Source organism: Grampus griseus, assembly GCF_964374135.1.
Source record: "Grampus griseus genome assembly, chromosome: 16".
In the NCBI taxonomy this organism is placed as follows: Eukaryota; Metazoa; Chordata; class Mammalia; order Artiodactyla; family Delphinidae; genus Grampus; species Grampus griseus.
Genome location: NC_139010.1, coordinates 23,270,319 through 23,289,549, shown reverse-complemented (window position 1 = coordinate 23,289,549; position 19,231 = coordinate 23,270,319). Strand labels below are relative to the sequence as shown.

The 19,231-nt window shown below is 37.0% G+C and overlaps 2 protein-coding genes across 5 annotated transcripts in view; one reads left to right on the top strand and one right to left on the bottom strand.

Moving 5' to 3' along the window:
* Positions 1 to 19,231, bottom strand: part of TET1 (tet methylcytosine dioxygenase 1) — a gene marked incomplete at both ends in the record, with an annotated part of 123,326 nt that overhangs the window by 39,590 nt on the left and 64,505 nt on the right. For 2 of the 4 annotated variants that reach the window (XM_082673487.1, XM_082673488.1), the window contains 3 exons: positions 1,698 to 1,791; positions 2,329 to 2,419; positions 5,103 to 7,422. The exons of the other annotated variants lie outside the window; for them this stretch is intronic. In XM_082673487.1, coding sequence (XP_082529613.1) covers positions 1,698 to 1,791; positions 2,329 to 2,419; positions 5,103 to 7,422 — 2,505 coding nt within the window. The remainder of the gene's footprint in view (positions 1 to 1,697; positions 1,792 to 2,328; positions 2,420 to 5,102; positions 7,423 to 19,231) is intronic. 4 annotated transcript variants of the gene reach the window in all.
* LOC309834437 (large ribosomal subunit protein eL32-like) lies at positions 15,670 to 16,122 on the top strand (the record flags this gene model as incomplete). The annotated part of the gene is made up of 1 exon (XM_082673234.1): positions 15,670 to 16,122. The coding sequence occupies exon 1, from the start codon at positions 15,715 to 15,717 to the stop codon at positions 16,120 to 16,122; it is 408 nt and encodes a 135-aa protein (XP_082529360.1). The 5' UTR covers positions 15,670 to 15,714.

Genomic DNA, 19,231 nt, shown 5'->3' with positions numbered 1-19,231 from the left:
ATGGAGTTACCAACTGGGAGGGGCCAGAAAGATTTCTGGGGTGCTAGAAAGATTTATATCACTATCTGGGTAGTGTTATACATATGGAGAATTCCTTGATATGTTCATTTATATTTTGACAAGACTATGCACTCCAAACGGATTGAAGAAACTGAAAGTACTCTAAGGTATTTAGTGTTCAGTGCCCAGCTCTTGTGCTCATCACTGCTGTCACCCTCCAAAGGCTGAAAAGTAACCAAGACAGGGAATTCCCTGGCAGTCCAATGGTTAGGATTCTCCCAAATTGGTTTGATACAATCTGATACAATTCTAATCAAAACCCTACCAGAGAGACTTCCCTGGCGGTCCAGTGGTTAAGACTCCGCTCTCCCACTGCAGGGGGTATGGGTTCAATCCCTGGTTGGGGAACTAAGATCCCGCATGCCGCGCGGCACAGCCAAAAATAAATAAATTAATAACCACGTCATACAGTCTGCTGGAATACATAAGGATGTCTCAATGGTCTTGGTTTAGGAATACCGAGGTTCCAATCCTATCTCCATTTTGCATTTAATGTTTTTTATTCTTCTGAAATGGGCATAAAAACAATGACTTTTCCCTTTTCCAAAATCATGAGTCTCTCTATAGGGATTTATGAGGCAACGTATGTCAGGTTCTTAATACGGTTCCTGATATTTAATGAGAGGTAGTTGTTATTATTTTACTCATTGACTATTTTATTATAGTCATCATCATTATTGACAAATGATAGGACAGCATCTCAAATGATCCTTTGGTCAAGAATTCCAAGTAAACTGGTCAATATCCTTGTGGATGTGAACATCCTCCTGATATGATACTGTTTCTCAGTTGAGAACTTCCTAAAGAAGCTAAATCCAGTTCTTCTTATAGCTCCGCAAATTTAGAAAACTCAAAGTAGTCATAAAACAATTTTGGAAATATGTTGTAAAAAGTTTGGTTTTGTTTTCGATATTGTATGATCTCCATTAAGGTGGCCCTATGAGACAATGAATTAGAATTTCAAAATAACTGATAAAAGTAAGATATAGGTGCAACTAGAGATTATCGTACTAAGTGAAGTAAGTCAGAAAGAGAAAGACAAATACCATATGATATCACTTATATGTGAAATCTAAAATATGACACAAATGAACCTATGTATGAAACAGAAACAAAATCAGGGACATAGAGAATAGACTAGTGGTCACCAAAGGGGAGGGGGCTGAGGGAGGGATGGAGTGGGAGGTTGGGGTGAGCAGATGTAAGCTTTTATATCTAGAATGGATAAACAACAAGGTCCTACTGTCTAGCACAGAGAACTATATTCAATATCCTATGATAAACCATAATGAAAAAGAATATGAAAAAGAATGTACAAAAAAAAGATATAGGAAACAATATATATAATTTAGTACCATTTATTTATGCTGTCTAATTATAAATGCACTGAATGCTGTCTAAAAGTAACAAAAAACTCTAAGACTAATGACCCTATATCACAAGATACCAACTGAGAATGGCCATACCCTTTTGTTCGTTAACATAAAAAGCCCAGGCTAAGACAAATAGCTTCCTTTTTTCCCTGGGAATAATGGGGGTGGGTATTTTTCTAGTCCACATCTTCATGGAAAAAAATTGATTTAGTTTATATGTGGAATATATCCATTTTGAAAAATGTATAAGTGCAAAATACTTACCCACTTAGCAACTGGACACCCATTAGAGCTTTTTCCTTCTTTCCCCGTGTACACTACTATTTCTATCCTTATTGCGTTTCCTTTTTGACCATACCTGAGTATGAAACACAGTGAAGGGAAAATAATTGCAATACACTTTTAACATCTTCATGTGCATAAGATATAGATTTACAGAAGTACAAAATTCAAACACTCATAATTATAACTTTGTTAAAAATTTACTTTCGTGTGGCAGGTATTTTTATTTGTTATCCAGTTCTGTTTACTTGTCCTTAAGGATCACTCTTTTAAAAAATGGCCTGGCTCCAAGACAAGCAAAAGGAATGTGAATGCAGTGTTGACAGAGGTAATTTTAACTATTTCTACCATTATACAATAATAAAAATAAGTATGTCTGCATTTAACAAAGATAGCCTTGCTTTATGAAGGTCTTATTGAGTGCCCAATGGCTCATGTGAGTGACTCAGCAGGGACACCAGGACTCTATGCTTTTCCTGGGCCCTAAGAAACATCAAACTCATGCTCCTGGAAGTTTTCCATTCACCTCGAGTTTGTTCCCAGAGATGATTTCTCTGCATTGAGTCAGATCCCCAATAATGAATGATTTTAACAGGGAAGCATATTTCCTCACCTATTCTCCATGATTTCCCTGACAGCAGCAACACTTGGTCCTGCCCCAAGGTGTGTATAATATGGGCCTTTGTCTTTTTGTATAACTCGATCTGTGGAAGGAATAAGATTATTAGACCCAAAACTTTACAGAATTGCATAGGGGCAAGGAAGAGCTATTTTTTTTTTTTTTTTCAATTCAGAACAATGAATCTTGACAAGATTTTGGTAAGCTTTAGTAATTAAAGTCTAGGACAATAGGCCCTGGAATTTAACTTATCTCTTTCTTTCTGCTCCTAATTAGTCCACTCTTTCTCTAAGAATCAGAGGAGGAAAAACATATTTTAACTTGTGGTTCATATTTATTCTCAGATCTCCTGCTTTAAAAAAATTCTATAAAAATTGAGGTACAAAATTAAGCTACCCAAGAGCAATACATCTTAAAAGCTTGGCTTCAGAATCCTATTAAAATTGAGCCCGACAATTGCACTGCTAAGATTTTATTCTATTACACATGCGCGCAATTATGTATTTATAATACACATGTATACAAGAATATTCCTTGTTACAATTGTATGTAATATTAAAAAAGAGAAACACTCTTAACATCTTTCAATGAGGTAATAGTTAAATAGTATGTTTTAAAAGCCTTAAATTTTGTAAAACTGGAAACAAAATTAAAATCACTAATAATATTAATTTGTATAGAAAAAATATAACAGCCGTTTTTCTCTAGAAAAAGACATTTGCACCATATTTCTGTACCATTTGAATTTTTGTGTAAATTACATAGTTCTTAGAAAATGGTATTTTAAAACTTGGCCTCTGAGATTCATGTCTAACTAGAATCACTGGGAAATGCATGTCTACCTACACCAAGAGATCATTACTTACCATTTTAATCAGATATCAGATATAACATAGGATTATTTCTGGGGCTACTTAAGCAAGATATGGTGAATAATTTTTAACTTATTGGTAATCTAGAGCAGTAGTTTTTAATCAGGGGTATTTTTGCCAAAGGGGACATTTGGCAATACTTTGGGTTGTGACAACTGCAAACGGGCACCCGTGTGTGTGTGTGTGTGTGTGTGTGTGTGTGTGTGTGTGTGTGTGTGTGTGTGTGTGTGTGTGTGTTTGCGCATCACTAGTGAGTAGAGGCTAGGGATGCCACTAAACAGCCTACAATAGATAAGGTGGTCCCCCTACAACAAAGAATTATCCCACCTAAAATGCCAATAGTGCTAAATTTGAGGAAACTTGATCTAAAGGTTAATTACTCTAATTTTGCTAGAACATAATAACACTTCCACAGAAATCCTTTACCCTCAGATATGATTGGGATCCTTTACCCTCACTTTGGATGATTTCTGAAGTCTACTTTTTTGTTTCTCTTTTTAAGTTCCGATTTCTACACAATGAGCACAAAAACCTCAAATGTAACAATTATAGGAAAACATGCAACTGACAAGGGTATTCAACAGTTCCAGGTCCACTGCAGATACTGAATGAACTTTGAATGCCTGGCTGTCTTGACTCCCACATTGTGTTAAGGTAGTATGTATAAGGGTCTTGAAACTAGACAATCATCCTATTGAAATTTATATATGCAGTCAAATTAGACGAGCTCAGGTATATAAATCTTACTGGCATTTTAAATTAAAGGCCTTTTTTCCATTTTTAATGATATTCAGAGAAACAGTCTCTTTTTCACTTCAGATTTTTGAAGCAACGTAGGATGGAAGTTACAAATACAGCCGCTGGAGCTGGGACTGCCTGTCTTAGAATTCCAGTTTAATCATTTACTAGCTGTGAACTTCTCTGACTCAGTCTCCTTACTTGTAAAATGGGGATAATAAGCATTCCCTTTGGTGGGTTGTTGTGAATATAACAAGTCAAGGGTGTAGGACAGTTATCAGACTTGCAGTAAAAGACCTGGAATAGGAGCCGTTATCATTATTACAATCTTCTGTCCTTGGTCCAAGAATCTCTCATTCTGCCAAATTGACCCCGCTCAGACAGCATTGCCACCCCTTCCAGATTGTCAGATCCTCCTCCTTGGAGGCTCTTCATTCTCAGAGGAGCCTATCTTTGGTGCCTGGTATGTGGTAAGCTGTCAAAACTGAGTGTTGAATGATGAGCAGAGAAATGGAAGGATTCATTTCAGAGCATCAAATGCACTTTGAAAAATCAAGAACTAAAAGTCATTGCTACACTTCACTATTTTTTCTATTGTGGTTAAAAAAATATCAGAATGATATATTTACTTTATCCTTCCCATCAATCCTTTAACCACCCATTCTGGAATATACTAATGAACCATCTGCTTCTTGATTGGGTTAGCAATTACACAGATACTTTTTTTTATAGTTATTTGTTAAGTTGTACATATATTTTATGTTCTCTGTATGCATGCTATACTGCACAATTTAAAATATATATATTTTTAAACAAAAGACTTAAAGGTTGAAATTCTTTTGAATATAGGAAGAATAAACTGTGATAACGTATTAAGGGACTTCATTCTTATGATATGCACAGTAAACAACTTGAGAGACATCTAGCTTGAGAGAAATCAAATTTTCCACTTAAGAAAGTTTCCAAATTACCAGTTGGATTTCCCATTTATCTGAGCAGCATAAATAAAGGTCCCACAGAAAAATGGGTATAGAATTATTTAGTCCATCCTAGCTAGAATATGAGTGGGGCAAAAATGTCATATATAAAACGTAAAACAAACTTGATTCAGTCACAACTTGAGGCCATTAATGCAAGAAAATGAAGAAACTCACTTACCAAGACAGTTGCAGGTAGGCAATTCAGAATCTTTTGTTGTGGACACCAGGGTTTTCGTAGGATTAGTAAAGAAGTTCATCGCATAATCATTAAAACTTTTCTGTGCACTGTCTATTGGGGAAAATTCTGATGCTCCAACACTAGATGAACAGACGTCCTCTTCGCTTTTGGTAGAAACCACTGTAATTCCACCTGAACATACTACATTTAGGTTCCTGAGAATTTGTGCTGGGTCTGGTAAAGGGGTCTCATGAGAGATACCAGGCAATGTTGGCAGCCTCTGATGTGTGACTTGGTCTTTAACATCCTGTTGGAACTGTGTTTGGTCATTGCCAGCCACCACATTAGCACACTGGTTAGTTGGAGAGGATGGCTGGAGTAAAGGATGAGCTTTCTGATTGACATTCACTGTTGGCTGTACCTGAGCATATCCATTTTCTGTAAACGCCTGTCCGTTGGATTCTGTTTTCAACTGGATTATGGGGAGAGAATCCAAGGGTTCAACCTTCATCTTCTCCTGTGCTAATTCAGGATAATACCGCTCAAATTTTATTTGAGTGAGTGGAGGAAATAATTTTTTGTGTTCTAATGCTGAGCTCCTTTGAGTCAGTGGTTTCCATACTTTGGTTAAGGGAGGAATTTTTCCCAATAGAATAGGAAAGTCATGTGGACCAAATTGACCAAATCTTTGAAATTTGGATGCTATCCAAATGTCATGTAACTTACTATATTCATATGCCAACTGTTCCTGTTTTTTCTGGTCATTTTCTTGACAACTTATGATCACGGGCTTCTTTTTCCGTCGATCTCTTGATGGGGTAGATTTTGTCTTTTTCTGGATTGTGTTCTTTTGCTTTGTTACTGAAGGTCCTTGATTATTTTGGACACTGGAAGGTGGTTTATGCTCTATTGTGCCCTTCTCCTGGCTATAGTTTTGCTGTACATTATATGCAACAAGGCTTGTTGGTGTACTTTCAACTTTTTTGTCCTCCGGTTTTATACAATTGAATTTAATTATTGATGCAAGTTGTGTTAACTGTGCAGCAACATCTTCTTCTATTTTACTATGAACTGTATCTTGACATGAGGGATCATCCTTTGAGTCCAACTTGATGCTGCTGTCCAGTGACTGGTTACAATACTCCGATTTATTAGTTGTTGTTGTCAACTGATGCAAATTTTTGGAATTGTCAAGAGCAATTCTACCTTGAGCAACATTTTTATTGGTATCGGTTTTAGATGAATTTGAATTTGGTATAAAAACAGATACTGAATTTGTGACTGTTGAATATTCCTGTGTCTTTGTGGATGCTTGGTCACTAGGTGAGCTGCTGTGTGACTTAGAAATATTTTGGCCATTGAACATCAATGTGTTGCATGAACTTTGCTTTTCCAGAGATGGACAGTGATGAAGGCTTTGTGGCCCCCCTTGTAAATTTGGGTCTTGGAGGTCTTTTCTTACAGAATACAGGATAGCTTTACAGCTGTTAAGCAAACTAGCTGTTCTCTGTTCTGTTTCTTCATCCTTCTCTGACTTCGATGGTGAGGAATTTTCTGATGGGGCTTCTGAAAGTTGTGTTAGAGCTTCTATGGCCACTACTTGTTCTAGCGTTAATCTCCTATCTTTCATTAGGGATAGAAGACTTGGTTGAAGTGTTGATCCTTCTTTTAGTTCTCTATTTGTTATAATTTCTAGGGATTTTGGTTGATCACTTTCATTGTGTATACTTGTATGACTATTTAAGTTGCAGTTTGCAGGATCTGGAAAAGACTTACAATTAAAGCCAGGCTTTTGAATGACCAAAACATTACTTCTCCCCTTGAGATGATCACAGCTCGCACTAGTAGCAATGGCGCTCATGGCATTGTTATGGTTTGCAGTGTCTTTCAGGAATTTATAAGGATTGTTTTCAAATGCCTTGCCAAGTTCTTCAATGTTGATTTTTTTAAATGACAAATTTGTTTCAGTTGGCAAATAGTGTACATTTTTAATGCCGTTTCTTACAGTTTGTGCAAACAACTTTTGAGGTTCAAGGAGGTCAGTAAGTAGGATTTTTTTCCTGTCATCTTCAGAGCTTTTCAAATTTTCAGCTTCTGTTTTAATTGTATTAAATTCTCCTTTAACATGATCAGTTAAGTGTGATTTCTTGTTTTGTGTCCACTTTTCCACTTCAATACCTGTCATACTTTCTTCATTTTTAGTTACATTTTCTAAGGGACATAAATTCAATTCCAATCTTTGTTCTTCCTCATGACCACAACTACTGTATTCCATGGATTCTGACTTGGGGCCATTTACTGGTTTGTTGTCAAAATCTGCCTATAAAATAAACAGAGAAATTACTTTTATAATCTGCTCAAATATCTGAGTAAGAGCTGTAAGAGCTTTACAATTTAAAAGCAACTAAATGTGAAGTCCCTGAAAATATTTTATTTTCACTTTTTACATTTTTAGAAGTTATAAAATACCAAAAAGGGGAAAGAAAAAAAAGAGAGGTGGAAACCATCATATTCCCATGACTGTTAATATTTTGGTATATTCATTTTTTTCCAAAATAAAATTTTAAAATATTTTTACATTGATGCCATTCAATGAACAATACTTATCATTTCAATGCAAATTGTACTGAAGTAGAACACACACACACACAAAATATAAATCATAAATATATAGCTTGTTGAATTTTTACAAAATGAACACCTATATACCCAGATCCCAACCAAGAAACTTACATCTAATAAATAATAAGGTCCTACTGTATATCACAGAGAACTATATTCAATATTCTACGATAATCTATAAAGGAAAAGAATATAACAAAGAATGTGTATATATATGTATAACTGAATCAATTTTCTGTACAGCAATAATTAATACAACATTGTAAATCAACTATACTTCAATAAAAAAATAAAAATAACAAAAAGAATTTTTTAAATTAAAAAAACCACATCTAGTCATCACTCCACTGTCAAAGGGTAGCTACTGCTATCACATCTATCATAGATTTCTTTGGCTTATTTCCCAACTTTATACAGCTGACTTCCTTTTACTCAAAATTATATTTCTGAGAGTCATCCATGTTGTAAAGTTTAACTGTAATCCATTCATTCTTACTGCTATACAGTAATTCATTGACTGAATATACTACAATGTATATCTCTATTCTACTGTAGATGGACATTTAGTTTTAGTTTTTGGCTATAACAAAGAACACTGCTATAACATATTACTGTTATATTTTGGTGAACTTGTACATACATTGCATGGAGTGGAAGTGCTCAGTCATTCAGTGTGTGTATATATGCGTGTAGTTTAGGAGATAGGCCAAATCATTTTCTACAGTGGTTGTCAATACACACTCCCACCAGAAATTATGAGTTTCAATTTTTATTAACAATTAGCTCACATTCTTATTAACAATTAGTATTTTCTATCTTTATACATCAGACATTCTGGTGAGTGGGTAGTGACACCCCTTTTCAAAAATTTTTTTGAGATGAAGTTCCTATGAAATAAAAGTCATCATTTTACCATTTGAAATTGTGTAATTCTGATTTTATTCACAGTGTTGTGCAACAATCACCTCTAATTCCAGAACATTTTCATCACCCCTAATAGAAACACTGTACCCATTAAGGAATCATTATTCCCCCCTCTAATCCCTATTTTTTTAAACCTTGAAATAGTTCATCCAAAATTATACCACAGGAGGAGACAATAGGGGACATTTTGGTCAAGAGCAAATAGAAAATAAGCTCTATAATATTTAACGTGGCTCTGGATGTTCTAGTCAATGCCTTGAAGACAGTAAAATCTAAACATAAAAAATTAGGAGACTTCTTACTGAATGATGATTATATAACTGACTGCAAAGAAAAAACAGGAGTATCGACTAAAAAAAAGAATCAGGGGCTTCCCTGGTGGCCTGCCGATGCAGGGGACACGGGTTCGTGCCCCGGTCTGGGAAGATCCCACATGCCGCGGAGCAGCTAGGCCCGTGAGCCATGGCCGCTGAGTCTGCGCGTCCGGAGCCTGTGCTCCACAACGGGAGAGGCCACAACAGTGAGAGGTCCGCGTACAGAAAAAAAAAAAAAAAAAAAAAAAAAAAATTCCAGATACATTAACAATGTAAATATAAAAAGGTGTAAGGAAAAATCTTCCAAAGCAAGAGCAAAAAGTGGTAAGCCATAGAAGAAAAGATAGAATTCTTTAACTACATATGATATTAACAATCTTAAAGGCAAAGACACCATAATATGCTTTTCAAATTGCTGATCACAACCTATGTGTCCCAATACCAGTATCATGCTTTGTGACAAGTGTCTTTTAATGGAATATTAAAGAAAAATGTGTACACTACATTTAGTAAAGATAAGTATTATCATAATTTTTTTTTTTTTTTTTTTTTTTTTTTTTGCGGTATGCGGGCCTCTCTCACTGTTGTGGCCTCTCCCGTTGCGGAGCACAGGCTCCGGACGCGCAGGCTCAGCGGCCATGGCTCACGGGCCTAGAAGCTCCGCGGCATGTGGGATCTTCTCAGACGGCGGCACAAACCCGTGTCCCCTGAACCTGCAGGTGGACTCTCAACCACTGCGCCACCAGGGAAACCCTATCATATAAATTTTTATGTATGTGTTTGTGCATTGAATCGTGATGTAAAATGTATTTATTTCCTGATATGCGTAGCTACTTATAAAGGTAGGAGAAATATTGCCAAAAATAAATTGAAAAGTCAAGTGACAGACTGGGAAAATATTCGCAGTACATGTAAAGAGTTACCATTCTTAATAAAAAAGCTCCAACAAATTAAGAAGGAAAATGACTCAATAGAATAGTGAGGAAAGAATAGGCATATGCAATTCACTTAGGTGGAAATCAAAAGGATCAAAAGCTGTCCAACTTTACTAGAAGACAAGCAAGTGAAAATAAATGTCATGTTTTCATCCATCCAAATTGCAAAACTGAAAAAGTAGAAATGTATGTAAGCAAATCATAATACAACATAACATTTACAGTAGAGAAAGTATGAAATAAACTCATATAATCATATTGTGAAAAATGTGCAGCCATTACTCTATGTATCAATATTCTTAGTATATCATTAACCAAAATAAGATGCACATGTGACATTATCATCCCTTTTTATTTAAAACACACAAACACTGGGAATTCCCTGGCGGTCCAGTGGTTAGTACTCAGCACTTTCACTCCTGTGGCCGGGGTTTGATCCCTGCTCTGGGAACTAACATCCCATAAGCCTTGCAGCACAGCCAAACACACACACACACACAAATTGATCTAGCACAGAAAAAAAGCTGGTAGTATAAACCTAAAATGTTAATAATAGTTACCACTGTGAAATAGAATTAAAGGGGAATTTTTTTTTTTTTTACTTGAAGCTTTTAAGTTTATAGGTATGCATATTCGAACACACTGGACTATACATTCCCTTACAGAGACGATCTTGAGGTTCTTTTAAAATTTATGTACTAAAAGCATAAGACAGTCTCATTAATTAATGAGCTTAATTAAAAAGCAACTGACCAACACAGAAAACAAACTTATGGTTGCCAAAGGGAAAAGGGGGGGAGGGAAAAATTAGGAGTTCAGGATTAACGGATACACATTACTATATATAAAATAGATAAACAACAAGGACCTACTGTATAGCACAGGGAACTATATTCAATATCTTGTAATAACCTATAATGGAAAAGAATCTGAAAAAGATTATGTATATAAATATGTATAACTTAATCACTCTGCTGGACACCTGTAACTAACACAAATTGTAAATCAGCTAAACTTCAATTTTTTAAAATGTGCTTCCAACCTAAATGTCCATCGACAGATGAATGAATATGGAAGATGTGGCATCTATATACAATGGAATACCACTCAGCCATAAAAAGGAACGAAAGTGAGTTATTTGTAATGAGGTGGATGGACCTAGAGTCTGTCATACAGAGTGAAGTAAGTCAGAAAAAGAAAGAAAAATACTGTATACTAACGCACATATATGGAATCTAAAAAACAGTACTGATGAACCTAGTGGCAGGGCAGGAATAAAGACACAAATGTAGAGAATGGACTTGAGGACATGGGGGAGAAGGGGAAGCTGGGACCAAGTGAGAGAATATAACATTGACATATATGGTAGCATTGACACTACCAAATGTAAAATGGATGGCTAGTGGGAAGCTGCCACATAGCACAGGGAGATCAGCTGGATGCTTTGTGATCACCTAGATGGATGGGATAGGGAGGGTGGGAGGGAGGCTCAAGAGGGAGGGGATATGGGGATATATGTATACATATAGCTGATTCACTTTGTTGTACAGCAGAAACTAATTCAACATTGTAAAGCAATTATACTCCAATAAAGATATAAAATATATATATAAAATAAAATAAGATAAAAATAAAAATGTACTTCCAAGAATTCTGATAGTACTAAAGATCTTTACTTTACGATACCCTCTAGTTTCTAGACCACCCCTACCTATTCACAGTTCATTTTGCAACTTCTGATTTTCTTGTTTTCCTACTCAATCTAGATCCCTTGGACTGCTGTTTCAATAGTTTTATTCTTTGATCTCCTGCATTTTTCAAAGACAAAGCAGGTAATAGAACATACTTGGTATACATATTAGAAAAAAAATTGACTTATTATTCAGTTATAACTCATGCAGCTTTTAAAAAACACTGGGTATCACAAGTTTATAAGTACATGAAAACATGTCCTAAACTCTGCTAACTATAAAACTAAACTTTAAGGAAACGGAATTCCCTGGCAGTTCAGTGGATAGGACTTGGCGCTTTCACTGCCAGGGACCCAGGTTTAGGTAACTAAGATGCCTCAAGCTGTGCAGCACAGCCAAAAAAAAAAAAAGAGATACATCCAAATAATGTACTCACCACAAAGTGGGTATAGAGGGAACACACCTCAAAATAATAAAGGCCATTATGATAAGCCATAAGCCCACAGCTAACATCATACTCAATGGTGAAAAGCTGAAATCATTTCCTGTAAGATGAGGAACAAGACAAGGATGCCCCTCTTGCTACTTTTATTCAACATAGTATTGGAAGTCCTAGTCATAGCAATCAGACAAGAAGAAGAAATAAAAGCAATCCAAATTGAAAAGAAGTAGTAAAACTGCCACTGTTTGCAGATGACATACTATACATAGAAAATCCTAAAAAATTACCAAAAACTATAAGAGCTCATCAATGAATTCGGTAAAGTTGCAGGACTGAAAATTAATATACAGAAATCTCTTGCATATCTATACACTAACAACAAACCATCAGGAAGAGAAATTAAGGAAAAAATCCCATTTAGAATCCCATCAAAAAGAATAAAATACCTAGGAATAACTCTAACTAAGGAGGTAAAAGACCTGTACTCAGAAAACTATAAGACATTAATGAAAGAAATTGAAGCTGACACAAACAGATGGAAAGATATACTGCATTCATGGATTGGAAGAATTAACATTTTTTAAATGACCATACTATCTAAGGCAATCTACAGATTCAATGCAATTCCTATCAAAATACCAAATCAAAATTACCAAATAATTTTTGTATGAAAACACAAAGGACCCTGAATAGCCAAAACAATCTGGAGAACAAAGAACAGAACTAGGCGTATCATACTGCCTAACTTTAGACTATACTATATAGCTACAGTAATCAAAAGAGTATAGTACTGCACAAAAACAGACACATAGATCAATGGAACAGAATAGAGAGTCCAGAAATAAACCCATGCACTTATGGTCAATCTACAACAAAGAAGGCAGGAATATACAATGGGGAAAAGATAGTCTCTTCAATAGGTGGTGCTTGGGAAAGCTGGACAGCTACATGTAAAAGAATGAAATTAGAAATTTTCTGACACCACATATAAAAATACACACAAAGTGGATTAAAGAACAAAATGTAAGACCTGAAACCATAAAACTTCTAGAAGAAAACATAGGCAGACACTCTTTGCAATAAGTCACAGCATTATTTTTTGGATCTGTCTCCTAAAACAAAAGAAACAAAAGTAAAAATAAACAAATGGAATCTAATTAAATTTAAAAGCTTTGCACAGCAAAGGAAACCATCAACAGAATGAAAAGACAACCTACTAAATGAGAGAAAATATTTGCAAATGATATGACCAATAAAGGGTTAGTATTCAAAATATATAAACAGCTCATACAACTCAATATAAAAAAAACACAGGCAATTAAAAAATGGTGAGAAGATTTTAATGGACATTTTTATGAAGATATATGGATGGCTAAAAGGCACATGAAAAGATGTTCAACATCACTAATCTTCAGAGAAATGCAAATCAAAACCATAACGAGATATCACCTCACATCAGAATGGCTATAATCAAGAAGACCACAAGTAACAAATGTTGGTGAGGATGTGGAGAAAAGGGAACCCTCGTACACTGTTGGTAGGAATATAAATTGGTGCAGCCACTGTGGAAAATGGTATGGAGATTCCTCAACAAACTAAAAATAGAACTACCATATGATTCAGTGATTCCACTCTTAGGTATATCTAAAGAAAATGAAAACACTAATTCAAAAAGATACATGTACCCAAATGTTCATAGCAGGATTATTTAAATAGCCAAGATATGGAAGCAAACTAAGTGTCCACCAACAGATGAATGGATAAAGAAGATGTGGTATATTATATACAATGGAATACTACTCAGCCATAAAAAGGAATGAAATTTTGCCATTTGCAACAACATGGATGGACTTGGAGAATATTATTCTTAGTCAAATAAGTCAGACAGAGAAAGACAAATACTGTATGATATCACTTATATGTGGTACCTAAAAAATAAAACAAATGAATGAATATAACAAAACAGAAACAGAATCCCAGATGTAGAGAATAAGCCAGTGGTTATCAATGGGGAGAGGAAAGGGGGAAGGGTGAAGATAGGGGTAGGGAATTAAGACGTATCAACTACTATGTATAAAATAAATGTTATAAGGATCTAGTGTACAGCACAAGGAATAAAACCAATATTTTATAATAACTTTAAATGGAATATATAATCTATATAAAAATTTTGAATCACTATGTTGTATAGCTGAAACTATAACATACAACTATATAGTATTTTATATATAACTATAATATATAATATTTTAAATAAACTATACCTCAATTTTTAAAAATGCATAAAATCAACTTTTTAAATAGATACATCTAAATAAAGTATACATACATCTAAACAAACTATACCTAGGTTTGTTTTTAAATAAAAGTGTTGAAAAGAAAAGAAACTAACCTATGTGCTATTACTGGTTAATCTTGAACACTAAGATGGGGAAGGGAAGAGAGCAATCCTTAGGAATTGTGTGACCCAGGAGACGGTACTTGGCCTAAACTATAGTTTCTTCCTTCTAAGAGATCATATATGATTGTGATGGGAATTAGATGAGATAATATGACTCAAGAGCACAGTGATGATGAGCTATCACTGAGAGAGCACAATTTCATTACAATAGTTATAATTCAAAAAAAGTTAGCTGTATTCTAATATACTCCTTACTTGCAGTAACTCATTAATCTTCATACAACCCTGATGAAGACGCTGTGAAAAGGTGCTCAGCATTAAAAGAAATGCAAATTAAAGTGACACAGATAACATTTTTCACTTATCAGAGTAACAATGAAAAAGTTTGACCACCTAGACCCTTGGGCAAGCTGTAGGGAGATAAACTTTCATAAAATGTTGGTGGAAGTACAAAATAGTGCAACCCCTATGCAATTACTCCTAGGGCAATTTGGCAATAATTAACTATCAAAATTAAGTGCAACTTTAATACAGCAGTTTGAAATTTATCTTAGTTATACCTGCATATAATTACATGTTTTGACAGCTTTGTATATTTTAACAAATAGCTGAAAATATCCCAGTGTCCATCTGTAGCAGACTAATTCAATTGTGATATAATATAATATAATATAATGCCTTGCAACTATAAAAAAGGATGATAGGGACTTCCCTGGTGGTGCAGTGGTTAAGAATCCGCCTGCCAATGCAGGGGACAGGGGTTCCAGCCCTGGTCTGGGAAGATCCCACCTGCCGCAGAGCAACTAAGCCTGTGGGCCACAACTACTGAAGCCCGTGTGCCACAACTCCTGAAGCCCACAAACCACAACTACTGAGCCTGCGTGCCACAACTACTGAAGCCCGTGTGCCACAACTCCTGAAGCCCATGAGCCTAGAGCCCCTGCTCTGCAACAAGAGAAGCCACCGCAATGAGAAGCCCGTGCACCGCAACGAAGAGTAGCCCCCGCTAGCCGCAACTAGAGAAAGCCTGCGTGCAGCAACAAGACCCAACGCAGCCAAAAATAAACAAATAAATAAATAAAAGAATGATAAAAAGTTCCAGAGCTAATAGGCAAAGATGTCCAAAATATGTTTTTAAAAATATAGTACTTGTATATGAAATATATCTTTTTGTATAAAAAGAAATAATATACACATTCATATTTGCATAAAGAAACTCTGGAAGAATACAGCTGTTCCTCAGCACTGCCTTCGGAGGTGGCAGCTGTCTCCAGCTCGGCATCATGGCTGCCCTCAGACCCCCCGTGAAGCCCAAGATCATCAAAAAGAGGACCAAGAAATTCATCCGGCACCAGTCAGACCAACATGTCAAAATTAAGCAGAACTGGTGGAAACCCAGAGGCACTGACAACAGGGTGTGCAGGAGATTCAAGGGCCAGATCTTGATGCCCAACATCAGTAACGGGAGCAACAAGAAAACAAAGCACACGCTGCCCAGCAGCTTCCGTAAGTGCCTGGTCCACCTGGTCAAGGAGCTTGAAGTGAGGCTGATGTGCAACAAAGCTTACTATGCTGAGATTGCTCACAACCTCTCCTCCAAGAACCAAAAAGCCATTGTGGAAAGAGCAGCCCAGCTGGCCATCAGAATCACCAATCCCAACGCCAGGTTGCTCAGCGAAGAAAATGAATAGACAGCTCACGTACACATTTAGTTTGTGTTAATAAAACCATAAAACTCGGCTAAAAAAAAGAAACTATGGAAGAATACAAAAGAAACTAATGCTGAATAGGAAGAGTTTAGTTTAGGAGAAATACCTGACAGTGAGAAAACAGCAAGGAGGTCTGGGAACTATTTAGACCCAGATCTGATTAAACACTGTTTTGACTTTTTAATATGTTTCCTTTAAAATTAAACCAAAATTGACAAAGCACTCTATGGAAAGATTTCTAGGGTACAATTAAGTGAAAAAACCTAAATGCAGAATAGTTTATGTAGTATCAAATTACAAACAAATTAGAGCAAAAGGAAGAGTGCAGAGTACATATGTATTTGCTAATATTTGTTTAAGATATTTCAGGAAGGGTATATACAACTGTCAACATTTGTATTATAGAAACTGTACTCAGTGGTATTCTGGTAAATGTTTAACAATCAACTTGGGAAGTGGTGGGGAGAAAGCCCTGTTTTGTAGGGTTGGCCAATTTTTGTGGTGTAAATACACCCACCACGGTGGATTGTAAACTATCAGTGTGACCACCTGAGCAAGAGTTGGGAAGAAATGCACACATCTAGTGAGCTGGAAGGAGCTGTCTCCATGACACCACTGAGAGCACTAATCCAGGCCCCAGTGGCTACATTGTTTTAATGAAGATTTTATTGACATTTAATCTGCTTAGGTATAGTGTATTTCCTGAACATCTATCTTGAATCTCAAATTATTATTGTTAACATTTATCTCTAAAGAGAAGCCAACTCTCTGAAGGAAGTGAAGTGTTTCAAGAATATTGGAATGCTGGCTGTTTTATCCCCTCAAGTTTCATGTACACTCCGGGGACACCAAACTCTTGCCACCTACCCACCTGTGTTTATGTCTCTTCTCCTCCTCCTCCAACCCCCCTCCCTCTCCGGTCCCACTGCTGTCCTCTGCTACTCCAAAAGGGCCCAAGGGAACAGTTTACAAGACAGTAAGTGATTAAAACTCCCCTAGTTGTCTGTCTTCCACTCTATACCCATTTCAAGATTATAGGTTGTTCGCACTCTGAACTAACAGGAATGTTGAACTCCTTAGATCAGATCTGGGTCCGGTAGTTCCCAGGCCCCCTCCATCTTGTCATTTTTCCACATTCCTATCATCAGGATACTCTTACACCCGCTCTTGAAGGAGCTCAAATGACACTGAGCAAAGGGGTATTTTATTCTGAAATGACCCTGCCCTATGGACCGGATCTGACTGTAGCTCCTCCCAACACACACTCACATTCCTTACATGCTGCATGTCCTGTATCAAGAAACAGGTACCCAGATCACATGAAAAAATAAAGACTTTCGAAGCATGTTCAGAGACGTGGTCCTACAAGACTATGACCTTTGCTACACAGGTAGATCAGTGTGTTTCTCAACTTTCTTTTCATTTTTTTTCATCCCTTACTGCAGGAGTCTTTTAGTTTTTTTTTTTTTTATTTTTTGGCTGCCCCGTGGGCATGTGGGATCTTAGTTCCCCAACCAGGGATCTAACACCCCACCCTGCCACCCCCACCCCGCAGTGGAAGCGCTGAGTCTTAATCATTGGACCGCCAGGGAAGTCCCTGCAGGAGTCTTTTAAAACATTTTTTTCCCTAATAGCCCTCCCCGTGAGATCTTAATACGACAGATATTGTGGGTATCTGTTTACGTACTGTGGCCCCCTTGTAATATCTAAGATTTTTTCGCCCTGCCCCCTCACCAATATAAATCCCCTCAGAGTAAAAAACAATTTTAAAAACATGTAGAACAGGAGGAGCAGCCCACAGCGCATTTATTCCTAATCGGAAGTGACACCTTCAAAATCTACGTTCTCAACCTGAAAATTGAGAGCTTGGAGAAAATTTTGAGGGAGAACCACTGGGGCCTCCATTAATTTTGACTTTAAGATGACACAATCATGCCTGATACTGTATTTTCCCTCCCACATTCTCTAAAAAGAAGCATGGAGGTCAGCCCTGCTCTGCAACCTACCACCATGCAATGCTAACCACAACTGCTTGATAACAAAACCAAATTTAAGTCAAAAGTAAAGATGAATCAAGATCCACCCAAGGGGATTCTAAAATAGACATTTAACACACATACACCAAAAATATCCTCCTTCAAAGGGGACCTGCAAAAAGCTACCTTATTTTCGTATAGCAGTGAAATTACCTTCTCCAGAATCCCAGCCATTAAGCTCTCTTTTTCCTTTTTTTTAGGCATAAAAAGGGAATACCTGCCCGACCAAGTTTTGTAGCCCTAACATTCTCTGAGCTTTGCCTCTGATCTCTGTTTCTCCAGTTTGCCTAGAGCCACCCGGTGAGGGGTTCAAAGGCCACAGAAAGGCAGGGCTGCGTCAGCCAGGAGAGGGGGAGTCTAAGGAACTAGGTCAGCATGCATCCCCACCTGCCCTACCTCATTGCCATACGGACTTACGGCTTTTCCAAGTTTGCGCCGAATAGGAGCCATGGCAGAAACTTCAAATGTTTCCCAATTCTCTCAGTCAGATCCAGACACCAGATCCAGACAGCTTTTCTAATGTTTTTATTCTTATCCCCAAACAAAAACTCCACCCTCGTTTGGCCACAGGGTCTTAGTATCCAAAGTAATTCCTTTAACTTGGGGGTGGGGCAAAGGAGGAGAGTTACTAAACGGAGGGACAACTTGTATTTAATCAAAAACCAAGTTAGGGGCTTCCCTGGTGGCGCAGTGGTTGAGAGTCCGCCTGCTGATGCAGGGGACACGGGTTCGTGCACCGGTCCGGGAAGATCCCACATGCCGCGGAGTGGCTGGGCCCGTGAGCCATGGCCGCTGAGCCTGCGCGTCCAGAGCCTGTGCTCCGCAATGGGAGAGGCCACAACTGTGAGAGGCCCGCGTACCGCAAATAAAAACAAACAACAACAACAACAAAAAAAAAACCAAGTTAATTGCAGATTAGTTCCAAATGTATACAAAACTGACCTAAGAGCTAAACCTCTGTAGTCACAGATGACCTAGTCCTAGACCTCTTCCTCTGGAGCTAAGAGTCAGTATAATTTATTCCCAGTCAAAAAGATAAAAACCCACTCTCTGGG